At 40.0% G+C, this 16,848-nt stretch overlaps 2 protein-coding genes across 4 annotated transcripts; both read right to left on the reverse strand.

Moving 5' to 3' along the window:
* Window positions 1–1,447: 1,447 nt before the first annotated feature.
* On the reverse strand, window positions 1,448–11,904 carry LOC117488786 (mitochondrial coenzyme A transporter SLC25A42-like). The gene is made up of 8 exons (XM_034137886.1): window positions 11,555–11,904; window positions 8,800–8,959; window positions 7,038–7,149; window positions 6,726–6,751; window positions 6,332–6,498; window positions 5,465–5,581; window positions 4,779–4,930; window positions 1,448–4,662 (listed from the first exon to the last, which is right to left on the reverse strand). Exons 2-8 carry the CDS (start codon window positions 8,872–8,874, stop codon window positions 4,337–4,339), a joined length of 975 nt encoding a protein of 324 aa, XP_033993777.1. The 5' UTR covers window positions 8,875–8,959; window positions 11,555–11,904; the 3' UTR covers window positions 1,448–4,336.
* A 313-nt stretch (window positions 11,905–12,217) lies between these two features.
* armc6 (armadillo repeat containing 6) lies at window positions 12,218–16,604 on the reverse strand. 3 transcript variants are annotated; one of them, XM_034138196.1, is made up of 8 exons: window positions 16,467–16,604; window positions 16,088–16,229; window positions 14,477–14,559; window positions 13,832–14,402; window positions 13,580–13,725; window positions 13,354–13,485; window positions 13,069–13,206; window positions 12,218–12,955 (listed from the first exon to the last, which is right to left on the reverse strand). In XM_034138196.1, exons 2-8 carry the CDS (start codon window positions 16,215–16,217, stop codon window positions 12,743–12,745), a joined length of 1,413 nt encoding a protein of 470 aa, XP_033994087.1. In that variant the 5' UTR covers window positions 16,218–16,229; window positions 16,467–16,604; the 3' UTR covers window positions 12,218–12,742. The 3 variants fall into 3 exon arrangements, with proteins under 3 accessions (XP_033994087.1, XP_033994088.1, XP_033994086.1); XM_034138197.1 differs by having other exon boundaries at window positions 16,088–16,224; window positions 16,467–16,541; XM_034138195.1 differs by lacking the exon at window positions 16,467–16,604 and having other exon boundaries at window positions 16,088–16,428.
* Window positions 16,605–16,848: the final 244 nt, after the last annotated feature.

Here is a 16,848-nt window from a genome sequence, read left to right on the forward strand (position 1 = left end):
TTATTTCAGAGGGAGAGAGAGAGAGAGAGAGAGAGAGAGAGAGAGAGAGAGAGAGAGAGAGAGAGAGAGAGAGAGAGAGAGAGAGAGAGAGAGAGAGAGAGCAGTCATCATCTGAATAAATGCAAATTGGCTCTGCCTCCACCTGGCATCATGCCAAGTATCTATAGCAACCACATCCTCAGCCTCCGTCTATCCCTCCTCCTTCACTCTCTAATTAGTCCTTCCTAGCTATTTTCTTCTGCTGCCTTTTCTTTCACATTACAAGAAATCTGTGCATAAAGATTTTGGTTCGAGCTCTCTGTCCGGTTCAAGTATAAAATCTTAAATAAAGTCAAATATTTCACCCCATTTTAAGAGCAATACACAGTAAAATACCCTTTAATAAATCAGATATGGATTTCTTTACTTTCTATACAATCTTAAAACGTCCAAATAAAATGTTATATACCCTATATATACTAATAATACTTGTTATTCTTAATCAATTAGGACCTTTTTCAATTTGCTCAGTTTATTCATCGGCTTCATAAGGCTGTGTTGCGTTCACGGTCAAGTTCAAAGCTCCAGCACGGCCTAAGGCGGTGCAGCAGCTCGGTCTGACCGGCTCACCTCCCTCTGCTCCCGGCGCTGTGCTGCCACACACCGGCCGTCTGCGGAACTGCAGCCGGAGGAACTCACTCATACACGGGGACGGAGCGCCCTCCTCTGGTCAGCAGATGTCATTACATGCCATGTGTCTTCCGCCTGAACAAAGACAGCTTGTTATGTGTGGGGGCCCAAAACTGACACGGGAAATAAATAATAATAATAATAATAATATTAATAATAGGAACAATTAAATACAATAGAAATTAATACTAATTTAAGTATGAAACATTTATGTACTCATTTTTATTTCTTGATCTGTAGCTATTTGTTTGTCAGTATATCTCATTTACTTTCCCATTTAATTAATTTTTTCATATTTTTGCATGTATTTATTTACACATTCACTGTTTATACTTATTCCCGCATTTGGACCTTTTTTATATTTATGTACTTGTGCACATAAATAATGTTTCTAATTATTTACAATTAAAAAATATATATATTCTGCATTACTTTAGCCAACACTATATTAGATAATTACGAAATGTGTAGATAGAATAAATATCTTTCAGGTTGTTATTTTGTCATTATGTTTAAAAGTGTTTAATGTTTTATTTACCTTCTAGTATTTTTTCTCAATTAAAAAGGAATTCTTTAAAACTCCAACAATGTGTTTATTTATTTTAAGATTTAAATAATGACACAATGGATGTGTTTTTTTGGATGTTAAGAATCCTTGAAGACCACACTGAACATGGTAGTTGTTATGTTTAACTCTAGTTTTCATCTAATGCCAAATGTAACTCCACATATACAAACAGAGGACATTCAGAGGAAGGGTAAAAACATTGAGATAATAAACAAGCATCAATCTTTTATTAACATCCAGTTTTATTTGAGAATTGGATATTTCAAAATGTTCCTACAGATACACCATCATCACTAGAGACTGGACACAGGGTGTGGTATTAGTAGCTACGTTTACATTCAGTTGGCACAAACCACTAGGATTTACAAAACAGCTGTCGTATTATTGCTGCACGGAAACAAAAACAATACAAGGTGATCTGTTGCAACATGCAAACACAGTAGCATTGTATGTCTGCACGTCTAGCATTACCCACAAATGGGTTAAAACATTTGCTTTAACAAGAGCAAACAAAGAGTCACATTTGACCAGTTTCTGTTGTAGTAGTGTTTATGTACTATCATTAAGCCACTGTCAGGTTTGCAACAAAAACGAGAATACCTTTTGTTTAAAAATGAAACTTTTTGGCATTTCATGATTGTCTGGGTTTCTTCCAAGCTTGTTGTGAACTCTCCCTATTGTATTGTTTTTCATCACCTACCTCCTTTGATCAATAGGGAGATGATAACACTAAAACGCTCTTTCAATTCAGATCAGGTTACAAATAACCTTTGAATCAGGTCTACACTGTTTGGAATGGATTGATCCGTTAGGGAGCCAGGATCATGCATCTCACTTTAGACAGCAAAACAGTGCAGGGCAGTTTACACGTTTTACAAAATCCACATACAAAAACTGGCCTGAAGTAATACATTCAGTCAAAGAGGTCGAGCCCCAAACTTCAAATCCTCTGCTGCCCCTTAAATACTTATTACTTCAAGACTGAAGCAACGGACAGAAAATGGAAGCAACCTTCAAGAAGGTTAGTAGAAGTAGCGCAGTCATAGTAAAACATTACTATCCCTTGCTAGGCACTTATGATTAACTATTCATTCAGCTTCAGTTTCTACTTTGCAGCATTGCTCAGCACTTCAGTCAGAATCCATTGATCAAAATGCCCAGAACACTTATTGCCCACCAAGAAGGCAAGGGGTAAAGATCACAATCTGATATTAAAAGAGTACCATTAAAACAAATGTATCACCACGATCAGGTGACCAGGACGCGTTTTTTTACTTCAATTTGAGTGTGTTCAATAAAAAATAGTTTGTTAAAATATTCGTTTTCTTTTAAGGGACAACCAACTGATGTTAAGCATTAGCTCAAATCAATGTAAATGATAACAAGCCCTAGAACAATCAGCTGATAAGTTGATTAGTTAACAGAAATCCCTATTTGATAATCAATCAATATTTTAAATAGTGAAAACACAAAACATAGGCTATTGAAACCTTATTAGTGAAGTTCTAGAGGTAAAAACAACATTACAATATTGCTATTTGAGTGTCACTGTCATTCAAAGTAGTTGGATATCCTCACAGCAGTTTCCCAGAGAAGCTTCATCCTGACGCCGTCACTCTCCTGCGCTCAGCTGCTGCCTCAGCTCTCGCTATGCGTCTAAGGATAGAAACTATTGACACTCTCCAACCACTGTGAGCCTCCGCCCATACTGTTTACACCGTCTCACATTCATTCAGAAAACTAGGCAGCGAGTCCCACTTTCTACACTATTCCACATAACACATTGATATGTGGAAATGAATGAACATTTGATTTTGTGCTGAGGTAAAAGGACAATACAGAAAACACCAACATGTACCAAATCATTCCCATTTCAAGAAACTAAAATCATCTCCTCACCGGGCGTTTGTGCATATTTTCAGTCAGCTAGTTCATTAGCCAATACTGCTACAGCTCTACAACTTGTGCCATGTTTAAACAAAACCCCTGCAGCTGTCAACCCTACATCAAAGACAACATTTGTATCTATATATTGTATCCAAAACAACACGGCTAGAAGCGTACTGGACTTAAAGTGACACTTGTCACACAGCAACAGCACATTGTAATCTTCATGAAGGTATATGTTCATTGCAGGGCTGTCGTCAGGGGTTACATTAGACTGTACATGTAATATTATATTGCTTGATGTGCATTAAATGGGACTGTAGGAGGTTAACTTCTTGTTTTCCCAACTGGTACATAAATTATAAGTCTAAACATCTGTATTAGTACTTCAAACAACACACATTTCAATCACAATCTTTTAAAAAGCCCATCATAGATCACAGTGCAAACAAAATCATATGGGCACTCTTTATACTTCATATCTGTTGGCACTGGTGAGTATAATGTCAATCTTTAGCGTGCTCCACTTGTAGATACTGGACTAATTTCAATAAATGCAACTCAAACCAAAACTGACCATATGACGGCAGCAGCAATGCCATTTCCTGTGCTCGGTGCTAGGCATGATTGTTGCTCTTCCAGTTGTACTCTGACAACTTTTGTGCTTAAAAATACACCACTAACATCATATAATCTACTATAACTATCTTATATACTATCCTTTGGTATAATTCCTTAAAACAAATGCACTCACAAAAAACTAATCTCAAGGGGGCTTATTTTACTGTTATCAAATGCAGCTTGAAAAGTTACAAAATAAACAAGTTTAAATCTGCATTTCAAAGGCGTCAGTTTTAAGCAGACACCGAAGGCAGTTGGGAGACCCTAGTGTGTGTGTGTGTGTGCGTGCGTGCGTGCGTGTTGACTGGTCCACCAGGGGAGGAGCGTTACGAATCATGTGTTCACACAAACGCACAGAAAATCACTGCACATATTGCACTTAGCTGTCCATGACAACAGTGTGTATCCTCCCACAGACGCTTACATCCCCTGCTGCACACCGATAACGTGAGAGAATACATTAATATAACGCATTCTGAGCCAGTGTGTGTACACCATGGTCACTCTCTAACTTCCCTTCTCTCCAGATGGTTCAACTGGGAACACGTCATCCAGCAATCCCCAATTCCCCCCCCCTCTGTATCGCTAGTATTATCGACCCGTGTAGCCCATCTCATGCAGCTTCTTCAGGACAATCTGGGTATGGTCAAAGGTGGTGAAGCTGATCCCCACGGCGAGGGGCCCTTTGACCCAGTTCATACTGAGACCTTTGTAGAGTCCGCGGATGAACCCTTCCTCGACCACAATCTCCTTCATGGTGCCCAGGATGGTGCCGTACGTGTGACCCGTGACTCCCGCAGTCTGCATGCGCCGCCGCACCACATCCAGAGGGTAAGAGGCCGACTGGCTGATAAGTCCTGCGCAGGCTCCAAATGCCAATCGTTCATACGAGTAGGGGTCTGGGCGCCCGGTGTGCTCTACATGGGAGAGGAGGAAGTGAACAAGGGTCATTTCATATATGCAACATTAAAATGAGTGTAAAAGAAGCAGGTTGAGATAACTACGCATTACATCAGACTTGGCAGTGCATTACCTGAGTGCAGTTTCTTCAGTGTGTCATAGGTAAAGAAGCTGAGTCCAGCGTAGGGAATAACTCCCAGCATGGTGGGAGCAAAGCCTCGGTACAACGTCTTCAGGCCCTCATCTCGGGATATCCGCACAAACACGTGCAGGATGTTACTGTACCTAAACAGCACAGGCAACAACATCAACAGGAATATGAGAATGAACATGTGGACATTTTGCAGTAAAAGGCTCCTGCTTATAATCAGATTCTGATTCTATTTCAAACCCGTTTTCATTCAGGAAAATACTCTACAGTCCCACCAAAGACAACAGCAAGTCTGATCAATAACCCAACTCCCTCAGATGCCTGTGAGGTGGAGACTGGTATCCATTAAAAACTGTTTGAAGGACTTTTATTTTGGTTGCTTCACCAAAAATATATATTTTTCCAGACTGGAAAATATATAGTATTGAATAAGTGTCTGCAACAAAAGCAACATGCCTCACAAATCTAATATAAAAGTATGTACGGCCTTCGGGTGTTGATATCATAATTTTATCGCTGAATGAATTACTAAGAGGAGTCGATTGCTCTACAACTCTTTCAAATGTTTCATATTTAATCCTGAACCTGAACAGTGTAGCATAGCAACACAGTCCAAAGCAGTCCCTGGTTGTTTTGCTGTAGTGTTAAAAAAGTTGAAAGATACTTACATTTCTTTCGGCGTTACAGCCATCCTAGCTCGCACCATGTCCAGAGGATAAGTCAGCATGACTGCCGTGAAACCAGCCACAGCCCCGGTCAGGAACCTCGGGATTGGAGGCAGGACTCTGGAACAGGGACGAAACATATATAAACCTTTCAGAGTTTATGTTACTCCAACCAGACATAAAGAAAATCTTTTGAGTGCTTATTACATGTAACCCTTATGTTGTGTTCGGGTCTCCCGTGACCCAAATTATATAATAACTACGCTCTAGTTTTTTGTATCGGAACAAGGCTTCATGATATCCTCCACAACAGCTATATAAACACTACAAAACTGATTTTGACCATTTTAGCCAAGTCTGAAGGTCTCTAAAAAGAAATGTGTATAATTTGGTGTTTGGGTCTGGGAAGACCCGGAAGAATTGTCGTGGGTGACTCGGGGTCAAATTTGGCCCAATCAAGATTCATCTTTCACTTGAAACACCCCACCCCCTTCATCCACTGTAACAATAATTTTTCGCAACATGCACCTGGTCTCCCCTCCCCCCATGGGAACTCCACCTTTCTCAAAGAATATGTACACTAACACTTGAACACACACATGCACGTGTGCAATATGTGGTGTAATGTGTTTTGGGGCCATAAAATACAATTACTACAGGATTATACGGTTATGAATGCATAATAAGTTAGCTATGATGTAGTTAAAACAATATTGGATGATAGTCATTTTTGTGTGTTTTGGACTGAAACAAATCATGGGTCAAAATTGACCCGCGAACACCATGAACGGTAACAGCTTTCGAACACAACACAAGGGTTCAAAACAAACACAACAGTCAAGACATCTATCAATATACCCTGACACTCACTTCCCCTGAAAGCCATAGTAGCCTCCCAGGATCCTCGTGTACTGCTCGTGCGCACAGAACTGGATGGCAGCGTACGGGATGACTCGCACCATGGTGGCAGAGTTCCCCCTCCACAGGCTGAAGAAGCCATTCTTCAGGTAGGTGCGGTAGATCAACCTGTAGGCCTCCTGGAATGTAATGCACACATATTAACACACACATTGATTGATGATAAGCTATTGTTGTTCAGATTTGTGTCTGTAAAACTTGTTCCTGTGATGTATTCTTTAAAAAAGGTCAAAATGAGAACTATTAACCATGAATTCAACTTTAGTTTTGTGAATTGATCTCTTGTTATGATTGAGAATCAGACAATTGTTTAACCAAGAAACTATAGAATTGTGATCAAACTTACCTTACCAGAGAATCTATCTGAAGACACTAAAAAACAAAACATATGTGCAATATAAATATTCACATTATTTGTATTTCTATTCATTTTATCTATGTTTACCTGTGTACAAGTATGTCTTTATTCTTTTATTTATTGCTGATTGTCTTATTTTAAAACTGGAAAGCACTTTGGTCAACTGAGGTTGTTTTAAATATGCTATATAAATAAACTTGACTTTTATCTGAATGCAAGAGCAACCCAGTTAAAACTCAAAATCAGTTGTAGATAGACTAATGTGAGTTGTTTCTTATCTAAAAATAGATCCACACTTGCCTTGGAAGATGATTTTGGTTCTGTCCAATGGGGCGACAGCTGTCTTGGCCACAGCGCCCGCTAAAGCTCCAGAGAAGATGGCGTTGAGGATGGAGCGCGTCTGCTGCAGGTCCTGCACAGCGATGGAGGAATCTCATTTAGGGTCAGCAACACTAACAGAGTGAATCGTGAAAAAAGTGCCTCCTTATGTGAACAAAGTAGTGTTTGAGATGCTGTTGATCATTAAACCAGAGTTATGAAAGGATAAAAGGTGACTGGCCAGCTTACAAATGGGAGCAGATGTCCTTAAAGGAACTGAAGAAAGTGCAGAGGCCATGAAGCGGCAGCTCAGCTCAACACACATATAATCACTCCTTCACCCTGATTCACAATATCCAATCCAATCCAACTTTATTTATAAAGCACTTTAAAACCTCCAGACCAAAGTGCTGTACAGAGAGATACATCAAATATAAAATCACACAGCTCAGCTCACAAAACATAGAAATAAGTATAAAATCACATAAAAGATACGAAACACAAAACAAACCAGAATAAACGTAACAATTACAAAATAAAAATAAAAACATAAAAAACAACCATAGACCACTGAAAGCAAATAAAAGCAACAATCTACTTGGTTCCGAATGCTAAGGAGAAGAGGTGGGTTTTAAGACAGGATTTAAAAACAAACAGTGTGGGAGCCTGTCTGATTAGCAAGGGCAGGTCGTTCCACAGTTTACGGGCGGCAGCAGAGAAAGCACGGTCCCCTCTGCGCTTAGACTTTGTTTTTGGCACCCTCAGGAGCAACTGATCAGCTGAACTGAGAGTGCGAGTGGGCGTGTAGCTGTGTAACAGCTCAGCGAGGTAGGGCGGGGCCAAGCCATTGAGGGCTTTAAAAGTAAATAAAAGAGTTTTAAACTGAACCCTCGAAAGAACGGGCAGCCAGTGGAGTGAAGATAAAATGGGGGAAATGTGCTCGTGTTTGCATGTGCCAGTTAGTAGCCGTGCTGCTGCATTTTGCACCATCTGCAGGCGAGCAAGGGAGGACGCACTTATCCCAATATATAGTGCATTCCAATAATCCAAGCGGGAGGTGACGAAGGCATGGATTACTGTTTCAAAAAGGTCACTATTTATAAAAGGCTTTATTTTGGCTAGCTGCCTGAGGTGGAAGAAGCTGTTTCTAACTACTGCCTTGATCTGGCTGTCCAGCTTGAGTTCAGTATCTCTAAAGAAAAGGCAATATCGAATACAGGCTCTATGCATCTACACAAATATACTTTTACCAGGTCCCAAATCTATTATCTCCTTGTTTGCCCCCCATATATAACATTATATTACATTAAATGTCGCTACATACATTCAATACTGTGGGCAATCCCCACAGGAGCAATTTGGGTTGAAGTGTTTTGCCCAAGGACACAGCGGCATACTGACAGCAGCGGGATTTGAACCAGTGCCCCCCTGATCCAAAAGAAACCTCCCACCATATAAACTGTGGGAGGTTGTAAACGCGTGCCCATCTCACTTTGACAGTTAACTTAAATCTGTATAAAAGTTATACAGAAAAATCTCATCTCTGAGGCATATCTTATCTTATTATACAATACAACAAAGTACTTAGCAGAGAGCACCTCCCACAAATAAAACACAGATGAAACATTGACAGCAAAATAACATTTGGAAAGCCTCTCTAAATCTGCTATTCTACATTACCAGATAATCACTTTTTATTTAATTCTACATAATAATATAGTAAAATCCAAAGATGAAAGCAAACCTTCGTTTTGGGGTGGATGTTTGGCAGCACTTCTCCCTGTAGTGAGGCCCGTTGCTCCTGGACTCCACTCCCCATCCCGGAGGACTACGCACTGCTGTCACTGAAGCTGCTCATGAATTCAACTTCTGCAGACAGGGGCAGCACCACCAGGCCCTCACAGCTGGGGGGGGGGGGAGGGGGGAGGGGGGAGAGAGAGAGAGAGAGAGCAGGGGAGAAACAGAGGTCAGTTTTAGGTTAGCCTAAATATAAAACAATTGACGAGATATGTTCCGTATATGATCCGTGTCAGGATCAAGTGACAAGCCTGTCATGATAACACTGTCTACAAAGCAATATTTTACATACAGGAGCATAGCTAGAATTTATCATGTGGCAAAATGGGTACAAATGTATTCAAGTCTCACCCTGTGTTCCTGCAGGCACAGACATGTGTTCTAGTACTTTCTTTGCACTCCTCTGCAGAATAAGTCATGTCAGCATGTACTGACTGAGAGAGGGGTTATCTATTAACAAGATACTGTTAAAACAACCTTGTGTTTTCCCTGAAGAACAATCCAGTTACCTTTTACCCAATTGCCACACCTTTGCCAGCCAATGAGCAAAGTACAATGTGTGAAGATACACACAACAAATCTCTTGAAGAATTGTCGGTGAAAGGTGATGTGTGAGCAAAGCTTTTAAAAAAGAAAAACAAGAGAACCATTTAATCCTCTTCATTGCTAACATACAATACAGTACAGTACAATATTACCCAATCTTTGTACAATCAGGTCTTTCTTGTATTGATAGTCACTGCAGACTATCATGAGATGTGGGATCTCATTGCCTTAACAAACAAAGATGGCTGCATGTTCTACAATGAGCTTATCATTCTACTGGACAAACCTATTCATGCAACCTTCACCCCACAGGCTCACTGCACATTGTTCACAGCTGAGCAACACTCAAGCCAACTGTACTCTCACAGTCACTATGTAAAAGCTTTCAAATATGTCAACCTGAACTGCATGAGAAAATATTCAAAGTTGGCATGTGAATAATGTAGAGCTAGGCTGCAATACTTATTTTAAAGACTATTATTTAACTCTTAAATAATGTTTGTAGTATACATATTTTCCACAAAACAGCCAAAGATAGTGACTGATTCGTCTGTTGTAGTTACTTTATTAATCATTTCTTGATGTTGAGATCATTTAGGGTTTAGATTTGTTTCCACATAGTTTATATAATGCATATGTTGTTGTCAACTGTTCCCAGAGAACATTTAGTTATACATTATATTCAATTGAATTATCTTTTCCAAATGTCTTTGTCAGTACTAGACACAATTATCTTTGTTGAATGTTACAGTGCAGCCATGAAAAGATGGCACCGCTAATTTAAATAGTTCAATCAATATAAGACTGATACAGCTTTCAAACAAAGACTAGGCTATTACTGGAGGGTTTTTTGTAAACTCCACTTAGTCAAATCTGAATTGAAGGAGTTTAGAAACAGTGAAGAGAATCAAGCAAAACAAGAGGAAGAGAGAAAGCCATGAGACAAGAGAGCAAACAGTGTCAGCTGAAAGGCTGTGTAGTCGTGGGCAACTGATATTGGCTTCAGGGCAGCAGGGCTTCAAGCCAGATCCTCAAATGATCGCCGACCTAACACCCCTTTCACCTCACACACTGTCCTTGCTCCGGGGCCTTCCCTCATTCCTCCCCTTGCATATCCTTTTACAGTTACTTGTTCCCGACTGCTGCTGCTAACTCTACCCGTTTAGTGTGCCTCAGGCTCGGCTGATGCTTTACACTCAGGAGTTCAGAAGAGCAGTACCTGTGGTTTGATAGTGTTCATAAAAACACAAACATCCCTGTGTGAACTATTTATCTGACAAATTTAGCAAACTGTTTTCTCAGCTAAGTAACCTACATGGCCATAATCATCAGTAAAATGTATGTGTGAATGTAATTTACTTAGACTAAATAGTGCTCAGAATTTTCCTGAGTCTTCAAAATTTGAGTTTTGTTCAGATCAACCGCTCAAAACCTAAATAAATCATAAGATAATCACCATTTACAATCAAATCACATTGACAATCAAGTCTGTCAATGGACTGTTAGATTATCAACCTTGTTTCAGCTCTGAATACAATTTCAATTATAAAATCAATGATTGTGGTGTAGCTGTATGTGACTGAATTAAATCATGTGTTGTGTGTACCTCCTGGTATTTATACGTTGTTGCAACATTAGGCAATATAATATGCTGTAGTTTGTCATATGTCATATATTCATTGTACTTTTTGTTTCTTTGGTTTATATTTATGTTTGGAGTAAATAATTGTCTTTATTCTTTTTTGTTATGTTCAATTGTTTTAAAAGAATATGTTATGTAGTAATAATCGTTATATTTTTTACATTAACTTTTTATATCCTTATGTTGTTTGTTTGCACCTCCATACACCAAAGCAAATTCCTTGTATGTAGACGTACCTGCCAATAAACCACATACTGATTATGGCATTTCATTGGCATGTAATGTTTCAAAATACATTTTAATATATTGTAAAAACTGCATAACAATAAAGAGGGTATATTTACAATTACTAGCGGTAAATAATCAGATATTCATTCATAAAATAATCTCCATGCTTGTCTTTCTGTCTGTGTAGTGCACTCACAGGTCCAAACTTGTCCACTAACATAACATAATGACACCCTGGGCAGCCAGCTAGCTGTCAGTAGATTAAAACTAACGTTACATTTCTTACCTTAAACATTAGACACCATCACGAATATGTCTGATACATTTATATCCTTCACTTGGTGCGTTGTTTCGAGTTTCTAGCAGGTTTTTCGAAAGCTTTTTCCAAGTTAGCGAACGCGTTAGCAAGTTAGGCAACGTTAGCTAGCTGTTAGCTCACTGAAACAACGTTAATGTTATCTCGTCGACACAGCTGTGAAAATATTAAGTGTCTTTCTAAAAATGTTTCCTGGTGTAACGAAACGTTTCTCATAACCCTCAGGTCTGCTGTGACTTTAAGTGAGTGGCTGTCTTATTTATGCCCTTACTACTGCTGTCAACGACCCGAGGAGGTTAACGTTAGCCACAGGGAGGTTGGATAAGGAGGAGCGCGGTGGCATTCTGGGAAATGAAGTCCCAACGAGGAGGGGCATGTTTGGATAGGTCTGTTAGAGGGGCGTGAGCACTGAGCAGAAGACACACTTGGCAACAAGCTTGCTTACTATAGCCGTGTTTTTTTTCTTGTCCGTGAAGTACTTTATTGATGCTCAGTAACAGGCAGAGTTGTATTAACAGTTGTAACAGTTCCTATGTATGTATTAATGTATGGTATCTAAATAAAAGTCACAAAAATGAACAATAGTGAGTCACTATAACAGTAAAACTGAGAAAATCAATACTAAATGTTCAGTACAGTTGCCAATGGTAGATCTTACTATCAGAGATTTTAATTTAAATTGTAATAATGGATAAACAAACGAAACACATACAAAGGAAATGTTTGGCTCTAGTAAAAGTACAATTCATTCAATACATTTAAATGTGGCTGCAAAGAGACTGCACAAACCAGTGCAGGTAAAATATTTGCATAGCAGCAAATACATTTATTAAGATAAACCCATGGCACAAAAAGTAAGAAAATTAACATCTGCATATTATCAACAAAAATGTGGTACAGATATAAAATTGGGCAACAGAGGATTTGTGAGCAAACAAAACATGATTACCTGGACTACAATGACCTCTCAAAGGCGTTGTGTCGGACAGGTGGCCTGCTTACAAATATGTGTTCTACATCCTCTCCTTTTAACACATTTGTCAAACTGGGTAGATGCACCAGCTTAAACTCTTGGCTATTCCAAGATAACATTTTTTCTTGCCTGAAAAGAAGCTTTAGGCTCACTGTAAGGATGTACATTAATGCTCTTCTTTACTTTCACCGGGTGAGGCTGCCATGTTTTCCGGTCCAGAGCTCTCGGAGCTCCACGTGGCATCCAAGATCTCTGAGGGCTGCTTTACCCACGTCTCCACTGTCTTGATGGGTCTTGAGGTACTGGTTTATCAGGTCCTCTGCGCCCAGATCCAGGATTGGTTGGCTTAAGTTACTCAAACGGCCAACCAAGTTTCTCATCAGCATACATGCCTGTTTCTGATTTAAAAAAAGAAAACATGGACAGATTGTTGGCAAACATAAAAAGGCCTGATTTGTATTAGGTACAAATATTAATGAAAATGAATGACCTTGTAATATGGATATAATACCTGGACATTGATCGAATTGGTATGTGTCCTCATAGCCTGCACAGCAGCCAAGGCACCTCCATTTTCCATGATGACTATACAGTTTTCCGGTTTACGCAGAGCAAGCACCGAGAGACATGCACAGCCCTGCTCACACACCTACAGTAAAACATGAACATAATCTTAGGACATTTTCCAGAATTAAATTATTACTCAATTACATTTTTATCCAGCAAAAAACAACCAATTATAATATTTGTAAGCAACAATCTGTGTTAAATGCTACAGGTATGACATTTTACTCACAGCAGAGTTGTTCATGTGTCGGTTCATGGCAATGACAATGAGCTGGACTCCACCGGCATTAACAATTGCGTCTTTCACGTCGTCATTTCCTGCTATGGCCCGTATTGCACAAAAGACCTGCCGAATCAACTCCTGCAATGATAAACCAGTTCAGTGAGCATAACATACACAGTGAACATATATTCCTGACAGTCTGTAAAACATCGCCATGTTTTAAGCAGGTTACCGCTTTCTCATAGCCTTCTGCAAGCAGCGTCATGATGAGTTTCAATCCCCCCAGGTCACAGATGTCCTGACAGAACTCATTCCTTACAGCCAGATGGGACAGCGTTGCACACAGCTCACTCAGAACAGAAGTATTATCAAGGTGAGCTGTGAGGGAAAAACAAAGGATATAATCAGAATTTGTTTTGTAAATTAAAGTGGTTAAAGATATCATGCTAAACACCTGAAACAACTATTCATCAGCGGGCCTTACCTTTCGCAGCCCCAATTAAAACCTTCAGTCCATTATTCTCGAGAACAATCATCTTTGCGTGTTCATGAGCTTGCCCAAAGGCAACTCGGACATCATCGTCAAAGGTCATGACCTTGAGAGCTGCAGTGGCCTCCTTGACGATCTGAGCACTTTCACTGTGTTGTTTGATGGCACCGGTCAGCAAAGGCAGGATGCCAGCTTTGACCAAATCCTGCCTGTTCTGTTCATGTTTCAAACAGCATTGACGGACGGTGGTTAAGGCTACACGTGTCACAGAGGACTCTGCCTTGTACTTCTTGAGGATATTCAAAAGGAATTGCTGGCCCTCTGCATTCAACAAGTCTGGCTGTCCATTTGTCAGTGCAGCCAGGGCGGAGAGAGCAGTAAACACAGCTTCCTGCTCCTCCACACCCTTTTTGCAGTAAGAGAGGATGACTGGGTAGGCGTCTTTTTGGGCAGCCAGGTACCTCTGGGCGAATTCAAGTGAACAAAGCTCGGTAAAGCGTTTTAAATCTGCCTTCACATCCTGCACACTGGCTGAATCTTTTACAATGCAGAGGGAATTCAAAACCTGAAAGTAGAAAACAGATGTGAGATTGTGAAATTTTTGCACTCAGTAATCCCTTTTTCTCAAATTAGGATTACCTTTAAGACTTCATGTGTTGGCTCTTGTTTGCCATCAGATGATACTGGTGGTACAGCTTGTATTATACAATTGAGGTTCACACCTGCATCGACACAGAAAACAGGTGTGTATGAATACTTTAAACTATTTTGTGGGCTGATGGTAAAACTTGTTATGTAGGTTATCAACTTTCCAATAAGGAACTTTAAAACATTGTTAGTCACTGTCCAGCTTTATTTTGTGTGTGGGTTGATGGAACAACGTTTAAAGGAGAGGTGTCATGGCCATTTCCACTGATCATAATTCCATTGTTGAGGTATACTAAAATAGATTTATATTGTGCAATTTTCCAAACTCACATTGGTTTCTCATACAGCATCTCTGTAAACTACGTGTATTCACTGAATTTCACTCTCTGCCTTTAACGGCTCGTTGTAGCTCCAATAGCTCCAGCCCCCACCCTCCCTGTGAGCACAGTGTGCTCTGATTGGTCGGGACGTTGTGAATCGCGCTGAGCTCCGTGGAGGTGTTGTTTCCTTGTTTAGGATACACAGCCAAACACAGCCAAACTCATCCTGAGCACACACAAAGTCACAGCGGAAGTAAAAACAATAAGTGTGGCTTGATATTGAGTAAGAAAAAGGTTGATAAACGCTGTGAGAATGGGTCTGCAGAGAGAATTTCCCAACTGTTTGTTATCAGCCTGCAGCCAGGGAGGAGAAATCAGCAGAGCTGCCTGTGTGTGAGGAAGTCCGTGGATTGGTCAATTTGGACCAATCAGCGGGGGCTTAACGTAACGGCTCCGCGGACGTAACGTAACGGCTCCACGGATTGGTCCATTTGGTTCCGGGTACCGCATGACCGTATCGCGTCATAGCTCTGGGCGTGGCTACTGGGTATCCAGACGTCACGATGCCCAGGAAGAACATGAGAAATCTCCAACGAGGCGTTTTGGGGAGGTCTTTTCTGTGTTAGAGTTTTACTCCCTACAGGGTGTACTTTGAGGGTTTTTGACTCTGCAGACCGTTTACATGCATAAAAACCTTCATAACACACAAGGGGACGGGTAATAACCGGAAAAGCATGACACCTCTCCTTTAAGTAAAGTCATTTACTAAATTATTGGAAAGGAAAGATACTATATAATACTTATTTTCTTATACTAAGAGATTTTTAATTGATCAGAGTCTTCGTGAATCAGCCATTTTAGAACATTTAGAATAGCATGGGTCACAACGGCACACTATCCCTTTCGATCAATTTGTTGGCTTACATATAGAAGTGTAAATGCAAGTATTTAATTTGAATGTATGTTTCCCTAAATGTATATCTCCTTTCCCTGGTGTATGCTAGGTATTTAGCTGGGTTGTTGTACAATTTGTAAATGTATACTGTAACGTTGGTGTGCTTCTCTTGTTTGGTATACTGTAATCAGGGCACTATTTGTAAAACAAAGCTTGATCTGTATGGCCTTTACTGATGAAAAAAAGGTTATAAATAGGTGATATGTTTCACCTAAAGTTGACATATATTATAGGTTTGGCCTCATTAAGATAATAATATACAGTCTGACTATCAACAAAACTGTTCATTCATTAAATACCAGCCATCGTCCTTTGTAGCTCTGTTACCTTGAGACTCAAACTGCTCCACAGCATCCTTCAGAGCCTCATCAGGATCCATCTCAAATTCCTCCATGTTTTCCCTGACAGCAGCATCGAAGGTTTCCTGGGTGATCATCCGCTTAACCATTTTCTCCATCTGGTCTCTACTCTGAAATGTCATAAAGATGATGTCAAACAATGAGAATGTCAAACTCGTTGATTCAGTTTCAGCTAGTAGTAGCTAGTAATAGCTAGTGTTAGCTAGACGATGTGTTGTCTGCGCTCTTGTTTTCTACTGTGGCTGTTTAATTTCACAAAGCTAGCGATACATAAAGCTCTTCTAACGTTTTGTTTATCACACTTGAGAAAAATATCTTCATAAAAAACACAAGTCACATCACTTAACTGTTACCAACGCCCAGTGACAGACAGGCTGCTCTACTGTTATCAATGAAGAACAGACTGCCGCTTTCGATTTACGCTGTTTGCGTAATGGTTGTGCTCACTCCTTACAGCTCCTACTAACGCAGGGCGTACATTTGCGGCAAACGGTTGGTGAATAGTAAATTCCGCAAAAAGGTCCCACTCGTAAATATTCTCGGTTGGAACATAGACCACAAACATTATGTTCCGTTTCTCCTCAAAACGACTATTTCTGAGCCTTAATTTTGACCCAGTGGCTTGTGAAAATAGAAGCTACGGTAAGTAATGTTAGTCAGTATATTTAAAAAGAAGAAGATAGAGGCACTACGTGGTTATTCTTTCTTATATGGGACACCAACGCACAT

The sequence above is a fragment of the Trematomus bernacchii genome, unplaced genomic scaffold, assembly GCF_902827165.1.
Source record: "Trematomus bernacchii unplaced genomic scaffold, fTreBer1.1, whole genome shotgun sequence".
NCBI classification, from domain to species: domain Eukaryota; kingdom Metazoa; phylum Chordata; class Actinopteri; order Perciformes; family Nototheniidae; genus Trematomus; species Trematomus bernacchii.